This window comes from Notechis scutatus, chromosome 2, assembly GCF_049901735.1.
Source record: "Notechis scutatus isolate UNSWTSFEM ecotype Mainland chromosome 2, rNotScu1.2, whole genome shotgun sequence".
Lineage (NCBI taxonomy): Eukaryota > Metazoa > Chordata > Lepidosauria > Squamata > Elapidae > Notechis > Notechis scutatus.
In genome coordinates this window covers 127,722,932-127,748,381 of record NC_142010.1, presented here as the reverse complement: position 1 = coordinate 127,748,381, position 25,450 = coordinate 127,722,932, and the positions used below count along the sequence as shown (strand labels likewise).

The 25,450-nt window shown below is 39.9% G+C and overlaps 1 protein-coding gene across 6 annotated transcripts in view; it reads right to left on the bottom strand.

Annotated features, from left to right (window-relative positions):
• Nucleotides 1-21,340: 21,340 nt before the first annotated feature.
• The window catches only part of SPATS2 (spermatogenesis associated serine rich 2), a 43,847-nt gene continuing 39,737 nt past the window's right edge, over nucleotides 21,341-25,450 (bottom strand). For all 6 annotated transcript variants that reach the window (XM_026680786.2, XM_026680787.2, XM_026680785.2 and 3 more), the window contains 4 exons: nucleotides 24,988-25,097; nucleotides 24,106-24,208; nucleotides 23,023-23,225; nucleotides 21,341-22,524 (listed from right to left, as the gene is read on the bottom strand). In XM_026680786.2, the coding sequence (XP_026536571.1) occupies nucleotides 22,207-22,524; nucleotides 23,023-23,225; nucleotides 24,106-24,208; nucleotides 24,988-25,097 (734 nt within the window). In that variant the 3' untranslated portion in view covers nucleotides 21,341-22,206. The remainder of the gene's footprint in view (nucleotides 22,525-23,022; nucleotides 23,226-24,105; nucleotides 24,209-24,987; nucleotides 25,098-25,450) is intronic.

The window sequence follows — 25,450 nt, the reverse complement described above, 5'->3', positions numbered from 1 at the left end:
TACAGAGACACAGAAGTGTATTCCTTTTTTTAAAAAAAAACAAATGCAAAGAAAACAATATCCCCAGAAAAGAATCCAAAATAAAACAAAGCAGGAACTGCTCTATTGTGCCTATGTTGATCCGATGCGGATGAGAGGCCTCTTCAACCACAGACCTGCTCCACACACAAATAAGGTCAAGCAGATGAACACTTCTACACCTCCCACTTATTTCCATGGACTTGGAGAATGGGGCCGAACTGTTTTAATCTTTAATTTTTTTAAAAAAGCAAGTCATATTGAAGCATAGTATGTGATACTTGTTTATGCTGTTTCTTACCAAGTCCTCAAAATGTTCTGTACAGGTGTGCAACTGGATGATTGCAAGAAAAAGGGCCCACCATATGCAGCACTCTGGAGGTATCTGCTAATTGGTTTAATTCCTTCATTCTCTGTTTTGCTAATATAGAGTAAGGTAGGAGATTTCTGGGTCTGGGCAAGCATTTTAAATTTCCAGGATGATGGTAGTAAGAGGGCATAGGCAGTGGTGGGATTCAAATAATTTTACACCTGGATTGTCCAGGGTCAGGTTGGCCGTCGTGGGAGGCATGGCTCATCGCTGTCCTCCAGCTCTGCCGCACATGCGGGACAATCCTCCCACAACAGCCAACCTGACTCTGGGTGAACCGGTTGTTAAATTACACCCCCTCCCTGCTGTCAAAATGGATCCTGGGCGCTGCACTGCAATGGAGAAATGGGCCGGTACAAGGGAAGGAGGAGGAGCAGGGAGAAGAATGAGGGAAAGCAGCCATCTCCTTCCCTCACACCGGCTGCTCCATTGCCAGTTTCACTATTACAACGCAGTGCAGCGGCCAGGATCCACTTTAATAGTGGGGGTGGGTGGATAATATAACAACTGGTTCGCTTGAACCAGTGTGAACCGGATGAATCCCACCACTGGGCACAGCTCAAAGACTCAAGTATCAAGCAGATTAAAAGCCCACTCGTAGGCTGGTTTCACACAGCAGGTACTGAGGTAAAAAATGCCTTGTGGAATAGGCAAGTACAGCCTGCAGTTGAGCAACGTAATTATGGTTTCATTCAGTAGTTCTATCCTTCCATTTACTATGACCCAGTAAAAGAGGAGACTCTTTTATCCTTGCAGCCCAAAAACATTGGTTTGTCCACAATTGTGATTTCTGTGCCTGTATATTTTCTATATTTGGTGCTTATGTTTTGTGGGGAGATGGAGAATATCTGCACACGTTTTTTTTAGTGCAGTCCGTGTTTTGCTTACATGTATTTTTGTGGAGCCTCATTTTATTTTGGTTTCTACAGTGTATTCAGAGATGGGACAACCCCTGTGTGTGCTTAGGAGGGAAATGGGTATGGAAAGAATACTTTCACTCGGAAAAATGAAAGGAGCAAGGAGAATCATTTGATTTTTAACCCACCTTTATAAATAACTGAAGGAGGCGAATGTGCCTAATACTTCTTCCTCCTCCTATTTTCCCCTCAATAACAACCCTGTGAGGTGAGTTAGACTGAGAGAAAGAGTGACTGGCACAAGTCACCCAGCCAGCTTTCATGGCTTAGGCAGGATTTGAACTCACAGTTTTGTAGTTTCTGGCCGTAACCATTACACCAAACTGGCTCTCTTAGCCAAAGTTCCTTTTTAAGCTGCCTTTGCCTTGCGCCCATATTCTGTTAATGATAAAAAAGAGAAAATGAAACCACACGAGGAATAGCTCAAACTTTCAGACAAAGCAAGCTGAGGGAATAAATACTGGATTAATTTTATGAGTGTATCAGTCTAAATGCTCTCCCTTCTTGATTTAGCATCAGTTTGTAGCTATGGAGGCTTCTCCTAATATTGGCAAAGAAGTTGATCACTTGGTCATTTTTTATAATTGTTATTCAGCTCCATAATGCAGGTTTTTTTTCTCTTTAATTTTTTTTAAAGGCCCATTGAGCCAATCAAATTTCATAGAATAGATTCTGCATGGAATTCCCTGCCTGGATAGAATAAGGAAAAGGACAACAGCTTCTAGACACCATTATGAGCAAAATATATCCACTTAAACTGATTTCTTGGAGCAGTGGCTATTATTGTTTCACTCAGCTGCTTCACCTGTTTCTCTCCCTGCACGACGAAGGCACACATTTGGCCTTTAAGGTTGTTTCTCAGCAACAGGTCCCACAAGAGCAGCACAACCAGCTCCCTCCAGAGTGGTTCAGGAGTGTAGCCAAAAGCTCATTTGCAGGGAATGTAACAGCTCTTGAACCTGACTAGCTATTAGAAAATAACAGCACCTGGGAGCAGAGAATCTGTTGGCCATTGTTCACTATTTACATTTTCTTCCAAGAGGGGTGCTGTCTCCTACACTTTGCCTTTTGCCTCAAGTAGACTTTAAGGATTTTAAGGACGATAAATTCCAGCAAGTATAAAGTAGGGAATGAACACAGTTGATGTTCTGTACTGTTAGGAAGCTCTCATGTACAGTAAAAGAGATTTTAAAAGAGATTTTGGTGGGATGCATTTTCATTTTCATATGCACCTCACCATTGTAAAATTGCAGACAGTACCAAACAGCCAAGAATCTGAAGAGATCCCCGAGGAAGAACTACTGATTTGAATCATCCTATTTAAACCAATAAGTTAGAGTGCGTTATGTTGCTATTATCATCTTAAATTAATCCTCGCAGATAAAGATCTCTTTACTGAAGTTTAAAGGCTGTAATCTACCACATTGGTCCAGTCTGGGTTGATAATTATATTGGCTTCCCCGTCCAGGACTGGCCCCAAATTCTCCTAGCTAGATTCTCTACCTAAGCGAAGACTAAAATCTGAGTCTCCATCACCTCATCCCACATCTTAATCACTGAACCACATTGGCTCTTTGTCTGTCTGTCTATCCTCTTGTGACCTTTAACAACCATCTTACTAACTTATCCACTGCAATGATTCACTTAACTGCTACAAGAAAGATTATAAAATGGGGCAGAACTCACTCAACAGCTGTCTTTCTTAGCAACGGAAATTTTGGGCTCAATTGTCACATGTCAAGGACTATGCACACCATATAGCTGTATTTATTCCAGTGTTCCCTCATGTTCTGTTGATGGTGCCAAACACAATCATCTTAGCCAATTCTTTTGTTAGGATAATCTCTGAGGGATCCCATCTCTTGCTGGCTATTTTGCTAAAGAACTGTCTTATTCTTTTTCCTAGAGAAAGGAGAAGGAGGAAGAAAGCAAATGGAACCTCGCTGGTGATTTCCCGAATCCATTTGTGCTGTGTTTTTGGTTCGCTGCTTATCTTTCTAATTTGCTATATTTGACAAGGGAATAAACAGCTCCTTGGTAGTCCAAACTAGGAAAGGAACAAGTTTCTGGCCATCCAGGAGAGATCCTCCCTTTTGGAGCTCAATTGAGAAATGTCCCCTTTTTCTCCTTTTCTCTTTCTTTCCTCTCGTCAGAAAGAAACTCTATTCATTCCCAAACAAGCAGAAAAGAAAATATATATTTTAATACCAACTTTGGTTTCTTTGAATGGTTTCCTAGACCAATTAAGTTCTTTGTCCTTTTCTGACGTTTTTCACCACAAAACCTACCTTAGCAAACTTTCTTTAAGTCTACATCCAACATCGCTCCTCAAAACCTTCCCTTAGAAGTTGTTCTCCAATCCTGTTTCAAAGTCATTCTTACCCTCCCCTTTCCCCAGGGGTGGGCTTCAAAATTTTTAGCAAGGGGTTCTCTGCCTGCTTGCTGGGTGGGCGTGGCCAGGGTGGGTGTGGCCTAGTCAGCCTCCTGCACCAGATTTGGTGTTTTTGCTCTCCCCAGGCTCTGGAGCTTTTCTCGAGCCCCTGGGAGGGCGAAAATGGCCTCACCAGGCTCCAGAGGCTCCCTGGAAGCCATAAACGGGCCCATTTCCAGCCTTCCTGAACTTCCAGGAGGCCCGTTTTTCAACCTCCCCCAAGCCTCCACGCACGCCCTGCACTTACCTGCATCCAAAATGGGCCACTTGGGGATTCCTGGGAGGGGCAGGGCAGGGTGGGAGGGACCAGCCAGGAGTGGGATTTGGGGGTTCTCCAAACTGTGTAGAATCTTAGCTAGAGGTTCTCCTGAACCCCTACGAACTCCCAGCAGCCCACCCCTGCCTTTCCCTAACCTTTCTGCCAAAAACCTCTCTCAAATTTAAAAAAAACAACATATTTTCACTGGAGCATGCTGCATAACTTTTTCATTTTTTAAAAAAAATATTGCTTAAATCTCCCTTACAGATATTTTGAACGTGTATTCATTATTTTATAATCATCTGCTTTTTTCCAAAGTTCTGTGGGTTTGGAGATATCCCACCCCTTAGACCAGGGCTGTCAAACTCCTGGCCCATGGGTTGGATGCGTCACACGGTAGCCATGCCCATGCCTGGTTAACCAAGGGGGAAAAGTCCCAATATGTCACGTGACACTGCCATGACGATGTGAGTTTGATAGCCCTGCCTTGCACAAGTCAGAGGATCCTGCAGATGCATTTTCAATTCACATCTATGCCACACATGTGTGTGTGTCACCAAACACATGTGGTAGCAACATTGTTTTAACATTGTAGATAGTTTTCTACACAAAATCAAAAAAACATTTCCAAATGCAACTTTGTGCACAAAATCTGTGAAGGGTTCTAATTCTATAATATTGAATGTTGACTTAATATCAAAGGAATAAATCCACTGAAGTTGTTTGGTCACAGATCAATCTATGGTTGTGAAAGTTGGACCTTAAAAAAGGAAAACAGGAAGAAGATCAACTCATTTGAGCTGTGCTGCTGGAGGATGCTCCTGTGTATTCCTTGGACAACAAAGGTGACTAACAATCAAGTACTGGAGCACAAAATATCAGACATGTCACTAGAAGGCAAAATCACAAAACTGTGCCTCACTACTTTGGCCACGGCATGCAGGGAATTCACTAAAGAAACATGTTCTATACTAACATTCTCCAAATCCTGAGTTCGGATTGGTCCACACGGACCGCAACCTGATTGCTAACTAAACAACTGTGATTGGTGTGCTAGAATCTACCGCGATTGACACGATGCAGTCGGGAGATTCAAAGCGCTGTCATTGGCCGCTGAGCCGCCGGCCGGCTCTATAAGAAAAGCCGCGCAGCTCGCAGGTCCTGTACTGAACTGTATACTACAATAAAGAGCTGACTGTTCACTTGGTCTCGCGTCTCTGTGGGAACCGATCTACCCGATCTAACAAAACAATTATGTTTGGAAGAGTTAGCAGCAGTAAAAGGGACCAAGCTATCAAAGAACATAGTGGCTAGACATCATCAGCTGAAACCAGCCAGAGCAGAAGTAGTAGTGCAAGATCCGGAAATGTGGAGAGACCTGTCCCATAGGATCTCCAAGAGTCAGATATGGCGAATGGATAACATTATTATCACCACTTTTTTTTTCTCCAAAGCAAGTGACTAATATCAAAGAAATAAATTCACCCAAATTGTTTAGTCACAGATAAAAAGGAATAAAGAGCAAATTTCTCTTTCTTACACACATACACACACTCTTCTGTCTGTTTATTCTTCTCTCTCTTTTCTATCTCTCTTTGTGTGTGCGTGTGTGCGTGTGTGTTAGTCAGGGTGGGATTCAAATTTTTAACAACCGGTTCTGTGGGCGTGGCTTAGTTGGTGGGCGTGGCTTGGTGGTCATGTGACTGGCTGGGTGTGGCCAACTCAATATCACTCACATCGAGGCACGCATCTCCTCGCCTGTCCTCTCATGACTGTGGGGATGCTGCAACAGTCGTAAATGTGAAAAATGGTCATAAGTCACTTTTTTCAGTGCCATTGTAACTTTGAATGGTCACTCCACACAGGCAAAGTACCAGCAAAGGAGGGGAAAAAAACTGCAGAGAGGTTCCTGAGACAGGAAGTCTAGTCCTGCCAAGAATGTAATAAGGGTTAACGGAGAGGCAGTTTCTGTAAGCAACACCAGAATGTTTCTTTCCTGCCTTCCTTACAGGATTAGGCCAGTAATTTCTTCTAACAACCGGTTCTCCAAACTGCTTAGAATGTTAACTGCTTAGAATGTTAACAACCGGTTCTAGCAAATAGGTGTGAACCTGTAGAATCCCACCCCTGGTGTTAGTGTTAAGTTACTAGATTGAGAGTAAGGAAGTGATCCAAGTTCTTGTTCTCCCTTACCCAGAGAAACCAGCTGGATGACTCCCTCTTATTCCTAGCTTAGAAAGTGAAACTATTTATCTACCATACTGCATCATACCAGCATGGTAGATTACTGTACATCATTTTTAATGAGGCATTTATTTTTTTATTTATTAAATTTATAAACCACCCATCTCACTATCAAACAAATCTTGGTGGTATTTATCCTGCAATTATTTGATTTGATAGTGGCTATTATACAACATAGAATCAGGAATATCATAATATCAATTCTGAATATCATGTTTTTCATTTGTTCAGGAGCTAAAGACAGCATAACTGCCACTCCTCACAATAACCACACTGTGAGGTAGGTTAAGATGAAAGTTGCTGGCCATAAGTCATCTAGATGAATTCCTCTTTACTTCAAGAGGAAGTAAAATTGTAGCTGGATGAATTTGATCAGATCCTGAAGGAGAAAGAGATCAGATGTTTAAAGAGCCATGTGTGAAAAAGTATATGGATTGATGGAAATAAAAGTGGCTTGTAAGAATAGAAGGGTATAGAGAGATATCATGAAGAATATTTGTGTTAAAAAAAATAAAATCAATTTAGCTTATTGTCTTACTCCTTTTCTGTATGCTACATAATAATTGCATATGCATGCCATTTCTCCCAATTTCAGCTTTGCAAAGACTAATTAGAAATTGCATGTATTCAAACAAACCTAAACGTGTGAGAACACTGCAGCTCAGGGTTAAGCCCATGTACATGAATAATTGGCTTTCTTTACTATTAAAATCAGGCATTCAGTCTCTTGAGGAAAAAGCATAAGCCGGATGAAGTAGAGCTGAAATCTTACCTATGTTTATCTGGTCCCGCTATACACAATGTGCTTCTGAATAGATACGAATAGGATTGTTTGCAAATTTTAGCAAAGTACCTGTGTTTTTATGCTAGGAAAAAAGCCCTAACTTTTCTTCCGAGCTTGAACTCCCTGGTGACATAATTAAAATTATGAATTTATTTTGGATGTTAATGAAATCCTACATGGAATTACCTGGTAGTGTGATTATACTAACTCTGTAAATCTTTTCTTGGGCATGCATAAGAGACATGGCCAATTTCTCATCTTCAGAGCCAGCACAAGTACGAAGTCTATGAATGGCAAGATTTTTAAGCAGGAAGGAGCATAAATCTGCCATCTGATCCTGTTCAAGTTAATGTAAATCCCAGTTGAATGGCAAATTGAGAGTGGGCTCACAACTGTAAGCCACATTGTGGAATGCTTGTTTGTAGTCTTGTGTATTGCTGTGTAGGAAGTTAGCACCTACCCCTCTCCTAGAAAAATGAAATGTCCTAGGAAATATTAAAAAGGCAGAATATTTCCCCCAAAAGAGAAGTAGAAATTCAGAGAGGCAGAAGCTCACCGCTTACCTTTGTTAATGGGTGGGACATTAAGGCCTGGGCCAGAGGATTCTACATTACAAAGGCCTCTACCCATCTCTCCACCTGGCCTGGGAAGATTGCATCATCCAGCAGTCAGGCAAAGTTATGTGGTCCTGACAAAGCCTACAAAGTTAGCTAAGACCCCTGCCCCTGGGAGTCTGACAGCCAATGGGATACATTTCTTACATAGGAACAGGAAACACTAAGGTGGGGCCCAACAGAGGGTGTAAAACTAAGGGACTCACAGCATCTTGCACCTTCTTTTCTTCACCCAACATATTGAAGCATTTGATCGTTCTTTTCACTTTGGAGCTCCAAGCCATGTGGTCTTGTCCACCATTAAACTATGTTTCCAAACAGCCTCCATGTTTCCAGTGTCTTTTTCCCCACTTGGAACTGAACCCAGAAGGATATTTCTTCCAACAGCTGGAACAAAGTCAATGCGATTTGAAAACCAGCACTTGTAGCTCATTGGGTTCTCTTGATTCCAACTGTGGTTAAGTCAATAAATCATCATTAATGCAGAAGCCAAGCAACAGGGGTGATATTTGTTAATATACAGTATGTGTTCATCACTGCCATTTATTATAACCATAGCTTTAAAAGGAGGATTTTATTATGCAAAACTGATTAAATAAGAGGCTTCCACTCACTCATTCACATTTGTGAGTCAAATTCAGATGGACTGGGATTTCATTGAATAAATACCTGTAAAAATGGGAAATCTTTCACTATGGAATCCTGCTCCTGGTCCAGTATGAAGCCATCTCTGCACACTCCATTCAAAAGTGTGTTATTCCTCAATCTGGAATTCTAGACCTAATATTAGGCCTAAAACACTCATTATCCTTCACTAGTACATGGGTGAAACTCGGCATGAACAAAACAGTTATTTGATGCAGTCCTCTTTAGGAGTGCCACCAAGGGACATAGAGTTCATCTGAGCACCCCAATTATCTTGTCTCTATTCCTCCCTCCCTCCCATCCATCCATCTGTCCATTCTTCCCTGAGATGGTGTAGGGTGCTTTAAATCTTAGCATTATATATTGACTTACTCACTCTGTAACATTAAATGAAAAAATAATGATCCATCTGATTGTTTCCAACACTAAAGAATTCTTCAGATGAGATCCGCCCCCTCTTATTGGGGTGTGTGTGGGGGGGGGAAAGAGAACAAGGCAATCCCTTTTTTTAAAAAGGTCTTAATTGGAAGACATCTCTACACTGATAATGTTAAATCTCCAAATGAAGTTTTCCTCAGCTATTTTGTGATGAAATCCACCTTAGCCATTTATTTTATTTTGCAGAAGGCTGTCCGCCCTGAAGCCAGCAGCCAAGGCTGGATTTATGCCCATTCGTTGTGCAAAGCTGTGGTTCGTGTTCACTATGAATTCATTTAATAAGTCACAATTAACTGGAGTTATCCATAGCTCTAAGTCATAAATCCTGATTTACAAATCAGGATGGTAGTTAGCAGAAAACCAGATAAACTACAAGAAGGCTGAAATGATAGAACAACTCTTTCAGGATGTCCTAGACTTAGAAAGTTGTAATGTTCCTCTGTTTGTTTGTTTTGCTTTGATTTCAGAGGTCGATTGATGGATGCTTAGGGTCCTGTTTGTCCAACATGAATTCTATGAACTGGGAGACTGCTGGTGGGAAATGCAGCTATTCTTTCTTTGGTACTTCCGAATCAACTTGGTTACATTGTCCTTGTTTTAGCAGCATTTGTTTTCATGCTTACTGTATTTTGAATGCCTGTTCTCTGGGCAATGATCCCTAGTTATTTTTAATACATGCTTTAAAATATATTTCTATCCTGCTTTTGCTTCTGTAAGTTCAGGGAAACTGAAACAGAAAATGGTTACTTAACAAAGAAAAATGTCCCTAAAGTATAAAACAGTAAGTGATGAATATAGCAGTTACAAGGTTAAACATCTTCCAAGTATTTTTTAGCACAGAAAGGCAGTGGCTTTTAGTGTTTTCTGAGCTTGGTTGACTTCTTTTTTTAACAATAATTTTTATTTTTTTATTTTTGAAATATCTCTTTGAGTGAACAATGTGATCCCAGGTTTTTACATTTCAATACAAACATGACCGTAGTTACATATTCAGCTTTCTTATCCAATTTCATATCATATCATTACCTATTCCAATTTCCCTTTTTATATTCTCATACATTACTTTATAATAATCTCTATATTCTTCGTCAATCTCTATAGTCATTACATGTATTTTCTTGTATTCAGTCATATTTGCAAGTTTTATCCAATTATCATTCATCATTCAAAAAATTCATCTCAATTTATATTATCCAATATTTGTCCCCGTCTCATTACCAATTCAATCTTGCCACCCTCTTTTCATTGAAAAACATTTTTTTTTCCATTTTAATCCCTTTAAACAATTATAAAAAATAATAACTATATAGCCATTTTTATTATCATATTCTATATTCACATTCCTCATCATATTATATCCATATGTTTCCCATTTTCTTTCCCTTTGATATTACCTTTATAATGTCAATATTCTCCTATTTACCATATTATATGCACATATATTTTCTATCAGATTCCACATGATATTCCCCTTTTCCCTATTACATATTAACTTCTTTATATTTTCCAAAAACATTTATATAACAAATTATATTTTCCATTTAGCCAATTACAAAAACTAATAACAATGTAGTCATTTTTAGTTCTCATATTCTATATTCACTTCTCCTCATCACATTCTTTTATATATTAAATGATAATCCTATAATAAAATCTTATTTCCATGTCTATCCCAATGAAGTCCGTCCATGTGTTGTGAAATTAAGCAGTTTTCATCATGTTTTCTGACTTGGAGTGGCCTAAAGATGAAGCTCTCACCTCACAATCCGGAGGCTGTGATTTCGATCCTAGGTAGAGGCAGATATTTCTCTCTCTCTGGGCACGATGAGGATATATCTGCTGAATAAAACTCCGCATTGGCAACAGGAAGGGCATCCAGCCAGTATTTATTTATTTATTTATTTATTTGATTTGCCAATTGTTTAAAAGATAATAAGTATAAGCGTATACATAGTTGTGAATATATATAATATTCAATTCAATAGTAAACCCTCAACTCCATTCAGTTGCCTAGACTCTACCCTGCAAGGGATTATGGGGTCATTAAAAGATGATGATGATGATGAAAATGTCCTCTGACTTGCTAGCTGGTGTTCATGGAGGTGTTCTGTTAGTCTTCAGTTTGGAGCCACCAACACACTATTACAACCACATGGCATCAACATAACGCACGAACCAGCTAAAGCCCTCCAAAACATCCTAGGTAAACCAAAAGACTCAGCAGCCCCAGAAGAAGGGGAAAAAATAGGAATCATCTACAACACACAGTGCAAGGACCATAACCATTACTATGTAGGACAAACAGGCAGAAGACTAGCAAAATAGGCCTTGATTTATTAGAGTTGTCCCATGATTGGTTGGCATAAAGTATGTGAAAAAGCTTCAGCAGGAATAGATGTGAAAAATCTGCCTCCCCATCAGCCAAAGGAGGAGTGACAAGGTCGGGGGTGTTTTCTCACCATGTACCTGCTTCTTTAGTACCACCTCATTTTGTGTGGGCATGCAGCACCCAATCTTTTAAGCAAAGGTTTTTTGTTTTTTTTTAAACAAATTTTATTAATTTTCAAAGAAAATACACAGACAAACAAAACATAAAACATAGGAACATAGAACATCTTTTCTAAAAACTGCTTAACGAAACAAATAAAACATCTTATTTAAGTATAACATAATTCTAAATTATTGTGTTTCCATACAAACACAATTTAATATGCATCTTATATATTCAACTTCATATCTTATTACTCTTTTCCAACTTCTCACTGTTTCTTCCTTTATTTCTGTTCAATTTTATTCATTAAACTTATACTTTCATCTATTTCATATTACTATATTTCGTATTATTACTGTTATGTAGAATGTACTAAGCAGAATCAGAATAGAAACTATGTATTATTTTAAGATAGAAAGGTGTCATACTTCAACCAGTGATTACAGGAAAAAGTTTGTGTTAAAGAGAAAAGATAAATAGATAATTGAAAAAGAACAGACAAAAGATACAAGTATAATGATTTAAATTGAGATTAAATAAATAAAATAGAATTAAGAGAGTGAAAAGAGGGGAGAAGACATATGGAAAATATAGAATGTTAAATAAGATATGAAATAGTATATAAGGTGAGCATGAATTTGATTTATGTCTGTACAAAAAGTTGTAACCCGGGGTTAAGCCGCTTTCTAAAAAGAAGTTTTATGTTTCTATGTTATGTATTTTGTTTGTTTATGTTTGTTTATTGAGGATTAATGATGTTGGATAAGAACATATGAAACAGTAATTAAGCAAAGGTTTTATCTTGAGCACAGCATGTGTGGGATGGGTAGTGAACACCTGACTGGGTAGAATGGCAGAAATAAGGGGAGCTTGTCAAGAAATGGCTGAGCAGAAGCCTACAGTGTAAGACCAATGGTCAGTTAGCACGTCCTGCAACTTCTGTACGAAACACACCAAAACCTGGCTTTCGGTTTTTTTTTAAAGATTGCAGCTTCCTAGCTCTCACTTCAGAGGCAAAATATGGCTATCATAGATCAATACTCAGGAGGTGAATAACAGATTTCAGAAATTATTTACCACTAAAAAGCAATTAAGTGCCAATTAACCAGGCATTTGAGTAGTTCAGTCAACTTTTTTACATTTGAAATAAACTTCCAGAAATGTAGCTAATCAAGAAAAAAATGCAGAGCATGTTGATATGAAGTCCGTTGTTTTTTTGTGGTTAGGAAAGCAGTTTAATGGCATTTTCCAACTATTCAAATTAAAATGCATTTCCGGGGCAAAAAAAAAAGTAATCAAAATAATTTTCATTTGAAATAGAAATGTAATTCTGTAAATATCTTGAAGCTTTTGGAGAATATCTTGGTTGATTTCACATATGATCATAACAGGGTTGGCTGAGCTTGTAAAACATATTAGATTACAAAACATGGTTTATAAACAAAAGTGGTTGATTATGCTAAGCCAAAACAGAACAAACCACATTAATGATAGATGCAGCAGTTTCCAGACACATATCAAAATCAATTAATCAATTTAATAGATTTTGAGGCTGCCCAACTCCAAAAAGACAGTTTTGTGACATGCACTGGTTACCAGTAAGTTTCCAAATGCTATTCAAGATGCTAGTTATTACCTATAAAGCCCTACACGGAACATGCTGTGGAGCTACTGGGTTATGGATTAGCGAGTCCAGGACAGAGCAGGACTTGCTTATTTGAGATACTGTTTGCCTCCTGTCATGTCAGATAGAGTTGACTTGCTTGGTATCCTGTTGATCTCTAATCATTAATGTTAATGTTTCTAGAGGTCTATATTTACTGCAGACGAGTGAGATTCAATAGATACTATCTATAAAAATTCAGTCCAATCGCTCTAGAATCTGAGAGAATTGGAAAGGCTTTGGACCCTAATAAAAGCAGAAGAGAGCATTTCTACCTCCAATGAATATTGATGTTTCTCAGGAAAGCCAAAGTAATAAAGTTAACATCAGACTACACATGATTTTGTCCATCATCCATGTGTCATGTGCCACACTATCACAAGGCTAATTATTCTGAATTGTTCCATATTAAATTAAGGAAACCAGAGGTGGGATTCAGCTGATTCGGACCGGTTCAGGCGAATTGGTTGTTAAATTTTTGCACAGTTCAGAGCAGGGGTCTTCAAACTTGACAGCTTTAAGATTTGTGGACTTCAACTCCCAGAATTCCTCCTCCAGTCATGTTAGCTCAGGAATTCTGGGAGTTGAAGTCCACAAGTCTTAAACTTGCCAAGTTTGAAGACCCTTGGTTCAGAGAACCAGCTAATCGCATCACTGGCTGGCCACACCCACCCTGCCCGCCCTGCCCCTCCCAGTCACTCCTTATCTCACCTCGCCCACCTAGGCTGATCGCCTAGAGTCACACCTGCAACATAGCTGCTGCTGCTCTCTGGTTTCCTTACTTGCCTCGACCACGTGGCCCAGCTGATCTTTGCCCCGTGAGCCTTCCTTCGCTCCTCCCCTATTGCTTCCCACATAGCCCCCATGGCCCAGCCCGCTTACCTGCTTCCCCGCAGCCTCCCACACAGTGATCATGGCCCAGCCTGCTTGCCTGCCTTCCCCTCAGTCTCCCACATAGTGCCTGTAGCCCATCCCGCTTTCCTGATTTCCCCGCAGCTTCCCACACGGTGCCCATGGCCCGGCCTGCTTGCCTGCCTCAGCCTCTTACGTGATGCCCGCGGCCCAGCCTGCTTCCTGTCTTCCACCCGGCCTCCCCCACAGCCCCCATGGACCAGCCCACTTGTGTGCCTTCCCCAAGGCCTGCCTGCCTGCCTTTACCTGGCCCAGTTCCCTGCTTGCCTGGTGAGTCTTTCTACCTCGATCTCCGCTGCCTCCCATGTGACCCAACTCCCTGCTGGAGTTGCAGTTCAGGCTTGGAGCTTGTGGCAGCACCGCATTCCGCTTTCATCGTGATACATTTGTGCTTCAGGCTTGGAGTTTGTAAGCCACATCCAGGAAGCACTGTGGTGGAAACAAGCAGCGGGGGATGATTTTCCCATGTCTGATGTCTTGCTATCCAACAGTCAGGGTTTTTTTTAAAAAAAGATTTTTGCAGCAGGAAATGGCAGGATGCTACCTACTTTCAGCCTTCGTTGGTGCAGCTGGCCATGACTTGGTCTCTCAGGGAACAACCTGCTCTCTGCCCTGAGACCCTGGCTGGCTGCGGCCTCCTCTTCCTCATTGCATGCCCGCTGGCAAACAATGGATGCTGCAGAGACAGGGCGATTGCCTACATACCGTTCCGAGTTCCTTCACACACACACCCCATTGGGCTGACAAAATAAAATCCCATCGCCATGGGCAATGCGGGGAGCATAAACTCTCAGGAGACAGACTTCAGGGCACACATAATCTACCCCTCAATCTCCTGAAGCCTGAACTGGGCAAAGTGGAAGATTTGTCATTGTGCTTGGGAGTAATGAACCGAGTAGGCTTTTTTGCTTTTTTCCTCTCACCTCCCCATCCCAATCCAGCATGGCACAGATAGCCCAATGGAGGCAGAAAGCGGCGTGGGGGTGTTCCATTGGCCCTTCTCTTTTTTCCCCCCCAGAGCTTCCTTTTGCCAGCATGTGCAAGGTAGGTCAGCAGGCAGTCGCAATCGTTAGGTGAGTTTTTATTTTGTCAGCCCAAGAAGGGTGGGGGGGAAGGGGCTCGGAATGGTACATAGGAAATCGCCCTGTCTCTGCAGCATCGGTCCGCCTGTGCTGCCCCCCCCCTTGCCATGAGTGATGTCGAGTGGGCCACGTCCACTCAGTCACATGAAACCCCCCAGCCACAGTCACCAGGGAGAACAATTGTTAAATTACTTGAATCCCTCCACTAAATGAAACCCTTTCTAATCCCGTATAGAGAGTGCAAAATCAGGTTTGGCAGCCTCCCGTGACCCTGACTTTGCCATTTCATCTATGCAAACTCTATTTTACTTATGAAAACATTTTTTGAGAATTGCAAATATATCTTATCCTAAACATTTGAGAATCATTAGCCTAGGCTTGGTTTCTCCCTTTGTTTCTTTTGTAACAGGAAAATAATCTGTGCTGCTTTTAATAGTTCCACCACCTCTTCCGCCCACAACAACTGTGATTTTTTGGGGAAAAGAGATTTAAAAGATACTCAGAGTGTTTGGGGTCACTTTAGGAGCTTAGATGAATTTTTATTATTCCTGGTGTTTTGATGGTTTTTCTGCATTTGGAGGGTTGTGAAAGAATATGAGAAAAAAAATAAAAAATAAAAAGCACCTGTATTTCAAGCAACATATTTAACACAAGTGGCAGCAGAAAAACATGCATTTGGGAACGCATTAAACAACAAGTTCAGATCATTCTGCAGCTAGCAGCAGTGGTATTAACCATTGAGCAGACTAAGCATGTGCTTAGGGCACCAGGCCCAAAGGGGGCACCACAAAGTTGAGAATATGGCTTCGTTTGCACAGAATGTACAAAAGAGGGAAGCACCAAGATTTGCCAGTGCTTAGGGCCACCAGTGAGTCTTAATCCGCCACTAGCTAGCAGATATAGGAAAAAAATGGGTCTGTTCCAAATGGAAGAAACTGTAATTTGGGGTCCTAACTACTGTATATCTTTGAATCATTGTTCCTGTTGCTGTTGGCACTGTCATTACTTTGCCTATGCTACCCATACTGCTTTAGAGAATAAAATAAATGAAAGCAAGAGCAGATGTTGCTGGATCAAATTCTGACAAGGAGGAAATCAACAGAAGGAAAGAAAGATTATTTAACAGCAAGTGTGGCAGAGTATGCACAAATTGCTTTACAAGGCATTTGAAATTATGGGTATTAAACATCCTATTTAGAAATACTTTGAACAGAATCTGTCAGATAATAATTTATTGATAAACATTTAGGAGTAAAAACAAAGGTCTTAAACTTGTCAATTTATACAAAATACATCTGGCATTTTTTCCTCTGTATCTTCTCTTACTTACTAAGCCATGGATATTTTGGCAAGTTTAAGACCTGTGATCTTCAACACCCAGCACAGCTGGCTGGGGAATTCTGGGAACTGAAGTCCACAGGTCTTAAAGTTACCAATGTTGGACACCCCTGTATTAAGCAAACAACTGAATCTATCAATCTGGCTTCTACATTCAGCCTTCTTAAGGGTGCTTCTGCATGGCAGGATTAAAGTACTATCATCCAATGCAGATGTTGGCAGAACAGCATGCCAGGTTAAATATCTGTACATTCCTGATTGCATTCAATATTACAATTCTCTTGCAACCACTGGTGATCTTCGAAGGAGCTGCAGACATCCTGGGATCAAAAGTTATGCCCCTTTGCCCCAGGGTTAAATTGGCTCCATGACAGAGAGGTATTTCTGTGAGAGCTCTGGTACTACCATGACAGCTCCTAAGACTGAGGCTACTAATCTCACAACCACCATGTTAAGGATTCCTCAAATGCACCTGCCACCTTGCTAGAGAGGAAAACCACACTTGCTCTGGTAAGGATGCAGAAACATGTTGTTGTCTTGGAGAAGAGCCAAGAGCTTCAGAAGCATAAGAACAGGAGCTGAACTGAATCTGAAGAGTTAGAAGGCTTTCCCCTGCTTTGGTGCTCGGACTTGTTCAATGCGGTGAGCAACTCTTTCATCTCCTCAGCTACACAGGAGGACTAAGAGCCACTCCTTTCTTCTTGTGATGCTGAGACACAAGTGCTGCACAAGGCCAGAAGGAAGAGCTACTAGACAGCAAAGGAAATGGTTCAAGAAGTTCTTTGAGGTTTCGTGGCCCAGATATTGTAACCCCACCAGAAGATATTTTTTTTTCCCACAGAGGTGATGGTGGGCTCTTACTAAAGCAAATGTGGACTTTAGTGTTGACTCTTGGTCAGATTTCTGGTTTTAACTCCAGCAATACAAGTCAAAGAGCGGAGCATTATATCTAAAGTCCGATGTGACTAAGGGCATAGATACCTCAAAGTCTACCTACTCTAAATAGACTCAACCTAGTCCAGTCAAAATGTGTCTTTGGAGAGTGCTAGCTGTAATAAATAAATAAAATATATAAATCGACCTTCCCAGAGGGTACAATAAATTTAGATATGTTTTCTGGATTCTAATTAAGGAAATAGTTTGTATAAAAGAACTTATAAGCAAGTTTGGAGATGAATTTAAACACAAAAGCACACAGTCCTAGAACTTCAGGCTTTATCTAATCATCCAAACAGCACCAAATTATAAACTGAATTCTCACCATATCCTTGGAGGTAATTCTCCAAAGATGACCGGCCACTCATTACAAAACTAGTTCCATGTTCTCTCAACTGTCAATTTATTTTTCTCTCTGCCATGCTCCTGTGCCTTCCTCAAGGAACAGAAAAGAAAAAAAAGCAGCGGTCTGTTCTATGCAGTTGCAAAACCCTCCAACTTACGCAGGGGTGCCCAAGGGGAAGAGGCGTGTGAAAAAATAAAAAATCAAGATGATGACTGCTATCATATGGTTCCTTTTTACCTACTTCCCACTGTAAGCCAGGATAAATTAAAAACAGAATATCTGTCACTGTCAATCAATAGAACAAATCAATCCAGAGACAAAAGATTAGATTCAAATAACTGAGTTTTGACACATTATTAGACAGACTCCTCTCTTTTGAAATGTCTGTAATGCTGGGAGAGATAGTAAGGGATACATACATTGAAAATAAAACAACACATTGATAAGGTAAAAAGATTACAGATCGCTCTGTTTGGATCATTGTCATTATCACAGCAGTCAAGAGCCTTTATCAAACATCAACCAGCATCTATCCTATTGAATTCTGAAAGAAATGTGGGAGACTGTAGTTAATTACCAGGCACTTTATTTTAACAAAATCCTTATGTCTCTTAATCATGTATGACAGTAAATTTCTACATCATTGAATTGCTGTGTTGGATTGGCTCATATGTCATAATCAAGCTACATTCCCAGCGTTTTCAAGGGATGCTTTTGAATTTGGGTGGTGATGGAAAAGGTCTCACAAAGAAACCAATGGCTTCTTTTGCTGCTGTGCTACTTGAGACCCATGAAAGAGAGAGAGAGAGAGGCAGTCCATAACCTCTGTGCATGCTACTTGGCCGACCCATGAAATCTTAAATACAATATGGATTGCATGTTAGTTTGAAGTAATTATATTGAGCTATGCAGTAAAATTAACAAAAACAGGGAGCATCCTCTCCGCTTCCTACTCTTCCACTGGATGTGGGTCTACTTATGATCTGAGCCATGGTGGTGCTGTGATTAGAATACAGGATTGCAATATTGGAGGCTAATTCTGCCAACTGCCAGCGGTTCGATTCTGACCAGCTCAAGTTTGACTCAGCCCATCCTTCTGAGATCGGCAAAATGAGGACCCAGATTGTTGGGAGGGGTATGCTGATTCTGGAAACCATTTTGAGAGGGCTGTAAAGCACTATGAAGCGGTATACAAGTCTATTGCTATTGCTGAACTCAGGATTGTTATGTGCAGGTATACCTTGCTAGGATAGGTTCAATCATCAGAAAAGCATCTTAGCAGAGGAAGTTGCCAATAGTTTGATCAGTTCTTAGAAGTTCTTCCATTCAAAAACAGCTCTTGAATTGTTGGGCAAATAACACATCCTTCAAGGTTCTTCTCCTTGTAGCAAAATGTGTATCAGCACACTAACTGAGCAAAGCAGTTGCTGTTTTCTTCACTGCACTTTCAGGCCTGAATGTACTTGGGGTTGGCAATTAGTAGCTTCTCTACTTTGGCCTAATAGCATTGAAATCTAATTCTTGGAATATTCTACACAACTGAGTAGCTATGGGTTATGCACAGTAACAGAGCCTCTCTAATGCAAGAGACCACATTTATGTGGATACTTCTTACATTATTTTATTGAGGAAAGAAATTTCCACATCACCCTGCCCCAAACTGTATTTATCTTTGAAGGTTGAGCTAGTCATTAGTCATTTTCAGGGATTAAAACTCTCTTAAAGAAACTTCTGTTTTGAAACTTAAAGGCAGCGCAGTTGTAAACATATTGAGAAGCATTAGGGTTTCCTGTCCTTGAAAGTTTCCCTTGACTGTTTGGAAAAAAGAGTCTTTTTAGCACCAAGTTCGAGCTCAGAAATTTTAAATATGAGGACAGAATGTTGAATTTGAAGCCAAATCTCTTACTGGCCACATTCAAATGACTTAGTACAGAAGCTACTCTAGCTATGATTTTATGTAAACTTATCCTGAACCTTGCAGTTAGTTTATATTGTGTACAAATCCAGACAAATAGCATCCAGTTGAGTCAACCAGTGTTACATAAATCGGGGTAAGCATATTGTGCAAATATGGACTCCTTTGTTAATTTCTAGACTTTGGTTCTGTGCAACTTGAGACACGTGCAATTACAGTATTCTTAAAATCATCATTTATATTTATACATCATTTGTAGTTTTATATGACATATAATTAAGACCATTATTCTGGAGAAAGACTAGATGCATACTAAGTTCCCGCAGGTTTCATGTTGTCCCCAGCAGGCCCTAAATCTGCCTATTGTCCTTCAAGGGCATCATTGCTGTTTGGTTAACAAAGCCACCATACTGCCTTGAGGCTGCAGTTGCATTATAGTGTCATTTTCACATTAAATTACCATACCAGTGAAGAAAATGCCTTTATTGAAATAATGAGAAGATAAATTGCATCATTGTGAATATTACACATCAATAACGTATTTCAGTTATCTAAATTAGCTCATATATATTATTTCAGCAAACCTAAACACATTTATCAGGTAGATTGGTTATTATCATGTTTAGGTTGTATAAAAGGCTTGAGAAAAGCTTTCGGTCGCACGACCACCATATTGACTCCCATAGTGAATTTACGATTTATCCTCATATGCCTCATCTTAGCTACATGATGGCCTTTATGCTAGCTGAAATTTCAGAAGGAAAAGACTTTTAAGGGCTTGATGCAATAACCAGCAAAGACATTACAATCCATTCAGGCATACACACGGAGTTGGGAGAGGGAAATACTTGAAAATATTAAATGGGACAGTAAGGGATTTCTGGTTCTTGGTAGTTATCACCTGAGGTAGTAACACATACGACCATTACTGCAATTGTTTCTGAAATCTTATTGTACTTCTCCAAATTTCCTTTTCAAACCAATTTTGTCTTTTTTAAGGCTGGCTGAAAAACTCCCTAATTTAAAGCTCAGCTCTGTAGTTCCGTGTGCAGATGTTCCTAACTTATACCTGAATAATCTCAAGCTAATATTTAGTAGCCAGATTCAAGTTAGCTTCAATGCAAAATAGAAATATGAGTGTGATTCTCATTTGCTTTCCTACTGCCCAGGCTTTGGTGACGTAATTTTTTTTTTTTTTTGCCAGACATCGAGTCTTCTGGATGATTGCTTAGATGCTTTGACTATTCATTTCCATAATTTATTAGCAGATTTGAGAAACTGCACCTTGGACAGACCTTCACGGAGAAAGATTTTATTAACCTGAATACTCCTACTATTTGCTTTTAAGTTAACCATTTATTACTGCCTATCATCTAGGACCAATCACAGTAAACATTCTAATCATTCTCTATGATCTAATATTTTGGTACTCCACTTGTACTTAATATAAATAGTGTGCTAAGAAACTAATCCAAACTTTACTTCTGCAATAAACTGATTGATTGGTCTCAAGCAAATCAGCATTTTCAGTTATCTAGAATATGGGTGGTAACACACAGCATGACTGTGTGAAACTATCAGATTCTTGAAGTTTCTTAAACACTCTATCATCCTATACAAAATATTTTGAGATCCATTATTTTTCCAAAGAACGATTTTTCCTCCTTTTTCATTTACTCTGCGAGTCCAAGCCTGAAGCCAAACGGAACATTCTAAATTATCTATTATTATCGCTAAAGGCCTTATCATTTTTTTCTTACTTCAGCTGCAGCAGCAAACTAGATGCCCATACTAACCATACTCAAAATAGTCCAGACATTTTTTGTTCCTTGAAATTAAACTAATCCTATATTAATCTAACACACATCTGTAGGAAATCCATTTACTATGAACTCTTTTTAAAGAGAAGAAATAAGGGCACAAAGTGAAGGCTACCATCTTTTAAACATGTATGTTGCTTTTATTTATACAAGGATAGAGAGACTGTAGCATTTTTTGCTTTTACTTGTGATCATTTAGCCTTAGCATTACTTATAAATTGCTAGAAATTTAGTTTAGAATCAGATAACGGGATTTTGGCCGGGAAGTGAAAAAAATGAAACCTCCCATCCCACACCAAACATTAAAACTAGGGAATATCTAAATTTATACATGACATATAGACAGAATGTTAATTCTCTCAGGAAGAATGGAAATTGCTCACCCACTGCTGGAAGAGATATTCTCCAGTATTCCCAGTATTCTTAACTTTAGGATAAGTTGCAAAAACAAAACAAAAAACCCCAATATAGCAATCTCTTACAGCTTTTCCCCTTCAAATTTCTCATCTTGAACCCACAATTTACAGCAACCTGTTTCACTGTCAGCATTAATAGCTTTTGCTGTTAAAAATAAGACCTGGCTAGTGGCATTCTGGGAGGAATAGGGATCAGAAAATTTTGGTTTAGAACTATTGGAAGACACTCCCACCCACCACCCACCCCATTTTTAGGATATAGACCTGGCAATATTTAAAACTGGCCCTACGCCATTGGACGTAAGGAAGGGCATCATTAGGGTGTGCCAAGGCCACTCCTGAACAGCAAGAATATGTCTTCCCATTAAAATCTGACCCATTGTACACTGCAGGAAGCAAGGGCAAGAGAAATGCTAAGAAGCTGCTTTCCCAGAATGGAATGATTGGGAAAAAGAGGCGGCACAAGGGATAGCAAAGTGTAAATTTCCTTTCTCGTTAATATATCTCTAGCTAAATGTTCCCACCATCTTGTTCTCCAATTTTGGAAAGTGGCAGAGTTTGTGGTCCTCAGGAATTGGATGCCTCGTATTGGCTTGATCTAGGTTTCCTCTGTGGCAGAGCCTTGGCTTCTGGGCTGAGTGGGACCAAATGTGTCTGTAGGGACAGGGCTGGTGGGCCTGGCTCAGGCCCAGGCCCAGTTCCATTGATTCTGGTGGGGCAAGTCTGGTTGAGGTTGTTTGAATTTCCAGAGGGTGGTCGGGACTTGTAGTTGGACTGGTACCAAGACCCATTTCTATAGCGATTTGAATTGTGATGCAATGAGCCATTTTGGCGTTGTCCTTGGGACCGGTAACCTTGACCAGACCTTCTATTTCCCTGGAACCCCTGGAACAGAAAGAAAGAGGGGGAATCAGTGAGATCGGTAGCAGTATTATGAATGAAGGTAAATATAAGTAAGTGTCCTAGGATAATGTTGCAAGATCCAATCTGGATTGTTCGCCGGGACCAGAGGTTTACGCCTCTGAGCTTTTGGATTCATGCTGGAGCCCATCCTCATGGAAATTCTCTCTCCTGGAATATGTCTACTACACAAGAAGATGCAATAGCCTAGAACGTTTCATTTGAATGCTGTCAATGCAGTCTTTAAAAATGGGAAGTTATTTTAAAATTTGGTGCATGCTTTACTAGAGTTGAATTTTCATTCCAAGTGTTGGCTTAAGACAAGCAAAGGTGAGATTAAAGAAGTAGAATGACAGCCTACTACATGTCAAAATACGGGCCCTTCGCTTTCCCTTCTAAGTGAAAAATGCTACGGTAAAGAGGACTCAAGCCTGGGCAATCTCCAGGCCACTCTCAACTACAGAAACAACATTAAATCATTACCTCACGGTGGGACTGAGATGGACGGCTCGTTGCATTTGTGGAGGTTTCTATAGGGGATGATGGTTTCTTATTGGCCATTATGAGGCTAGGAGAAGAGGTAGAGGCACACACTGTGGTAGTGGACTCATCCGGACTGCTTACTGCCATGGAGGTCATGGAGCTGCACCGTGATCTGGTTGAATAATGATTTTTTGGGTGTGAAACTGAAACAAGAATGACAAAAACTTTATTTCACACTTTTTTTAATAATGTAAACCTGAATTTACCTCTCATCCCATCAGCAACCAGTGATGATATATTTTCCAAATTCTTACACAATCAAATTGCAATAAAAAGAAAAATTGATTCCAGTCTGCTCCTATAGTGTTCCTGTAGTAGCCATTGCCACCACTTTACAATTACTGCTCAGATATTGTGAGCCAGCTAAGGGGGGGAGCCATGTGCCTGCTGAAAAATACCTTGAGGTATAGAAATACCGAAAATACTGGAAGAGACAAGGCACTGTCCAATCAGGAATTGACAATCTTAGTAGATTTAAAGATGAAGTAAAATTGGAAAAAAAAAAAAAACAGAACTAATGAGCAGAGAGGAAAAGCCTGCAAATGCACTTTTGTGTAAGTGAATGGATTTCACTTTAGTAGTACTGCAACAAGTCTTTGAACATTTTTTTCAATTTTTTCTTAAAATCTAAAGCATTGGGCTATGTCAAATGGAGATGTCCAAAGAGAGACCCCGTTCCATACTTATTAATTTGAAATATTTATAGTGTGCCCCACACCCAAAGGATATATAACATGTACATTTATAATATATCTAAAATAAGCAGGATAAAGTAATAAATGCATGTAAATGACTCAGTTCTGGAACTGTAATAATATGAAAACATAAGGGACCTCGATCATCCTCCTTTCCTGAGCTGATAAAATTCTGAGAAGACCTTTTCAGTTGAAAGACACACAAAAGCATATTTTCAGAATTTTAGAAATGCTTTTACTAATCACACATGTGTTTAGTTCAGTTCAGCTTTATCCCATCATTGCTGTGTTTTTATTTTGTGTGGGTACCCAGGATATACAAGCTCACCTTGTCCAAAGGATTCAATGCTTTTCTTTAGGGCATCCAGGTCACAAGTGAAGCGAGCCACTCTTCCGAGATCTTCATCATATTTGCGCTCACTAACAAAGTGCTGCAGAGAAGAAAAATGTAGGCATGTGAGCATTATGCACAAAGCACATTCATGTTTTGGGAGAGAAGCTGTCAATGTGGATTGCTGGTATCAACCGAGGCACAAACTACACACCCTTCTCTCTGCTTCTACACAAAAGAAGTAGAAAAAGAAACAATTGGATTTATTTTGCAAGAAGACCCCATTAGAAAATAATGAACAGCTTAAAGATGGAACTGCTGATAGAACAGCAAGTACCAAAGTGATTTTTTTCCCATGTAGTGAGATTTTTGTGGGAATTTGAACGTAACTTCATTCTGGCCTCTAGTGGTAGGCAAGGGAAGCATTTGTCAGCGTTGCTAGTTCACACAGCACGACAAAGACCAACTTTTTGTAGTCGCAATCAAATTATTCTTCAGCTTTATGGAAGTTAATAAATGTGAAAAAGTTTCAGGCAAAATCTTCAACTTGATTTTCAAGTTTGTTCTTTTCAAAAGTTAATTTAAAAAAAATGATTTTGTTTTTCAGTCAAGTTTAAGCAAATATTGTCAGGTCTGACACTGAAATTGCCTGTTTCAAATGCTAAAGACTGGCTCCTCCTAAGTATGTCCTCTGCTGTTCAAGGCAGCCCTTCTGCCTAAGAGGAATATAAGGAAATGTAATTGCATCAACAGAAGCTAGGGAAATGTAATTTCTCTGTGCATATTGTGGCTGTACTTTGAGGAGATCTCTGCCCCAACTGCCCAATCTGTGTAGATTAGAAAAAGGTGCATATAGTCCAAAGCAGTCTGGAGATTCACCTTTATATCAGCTCTAAGTTCTACCAATTGCTCTTCTGACATTCGGACTGCTACATCAGTTAGTTTCTTCAGTGCCTCTGCCTTCTTTTGGCGGCTGCTTAGGATTTCCACTATAATGTAAAACAGAACCCCAAAAAAGGCAATAATGTTTATAATAAATACGATAATTAACCAATTAAAGCACAAAACAATATCTAAGTTGCTACATATCTAATTCCTGCCTGCCCCTATTCTCCCCTTTCCCCAATATTTTAGTTTATCCTTCGAAGATCAGCTGCAGCTCTGCAATACGTCTGAAAAATGCTTGAGGCCTTGGAAAATGCCTAAGACTGGAGTTAAGTGCCAGGGAACAATTACCTAGGTAACAGGGTGAGAACTCTTAAGTTCCTTAAATTGACAGATTCTTATATAGCTCAAGCTCAAAAAAATATCTGTGAATAAGGTCTTTTTGCTTTCTTTTTCT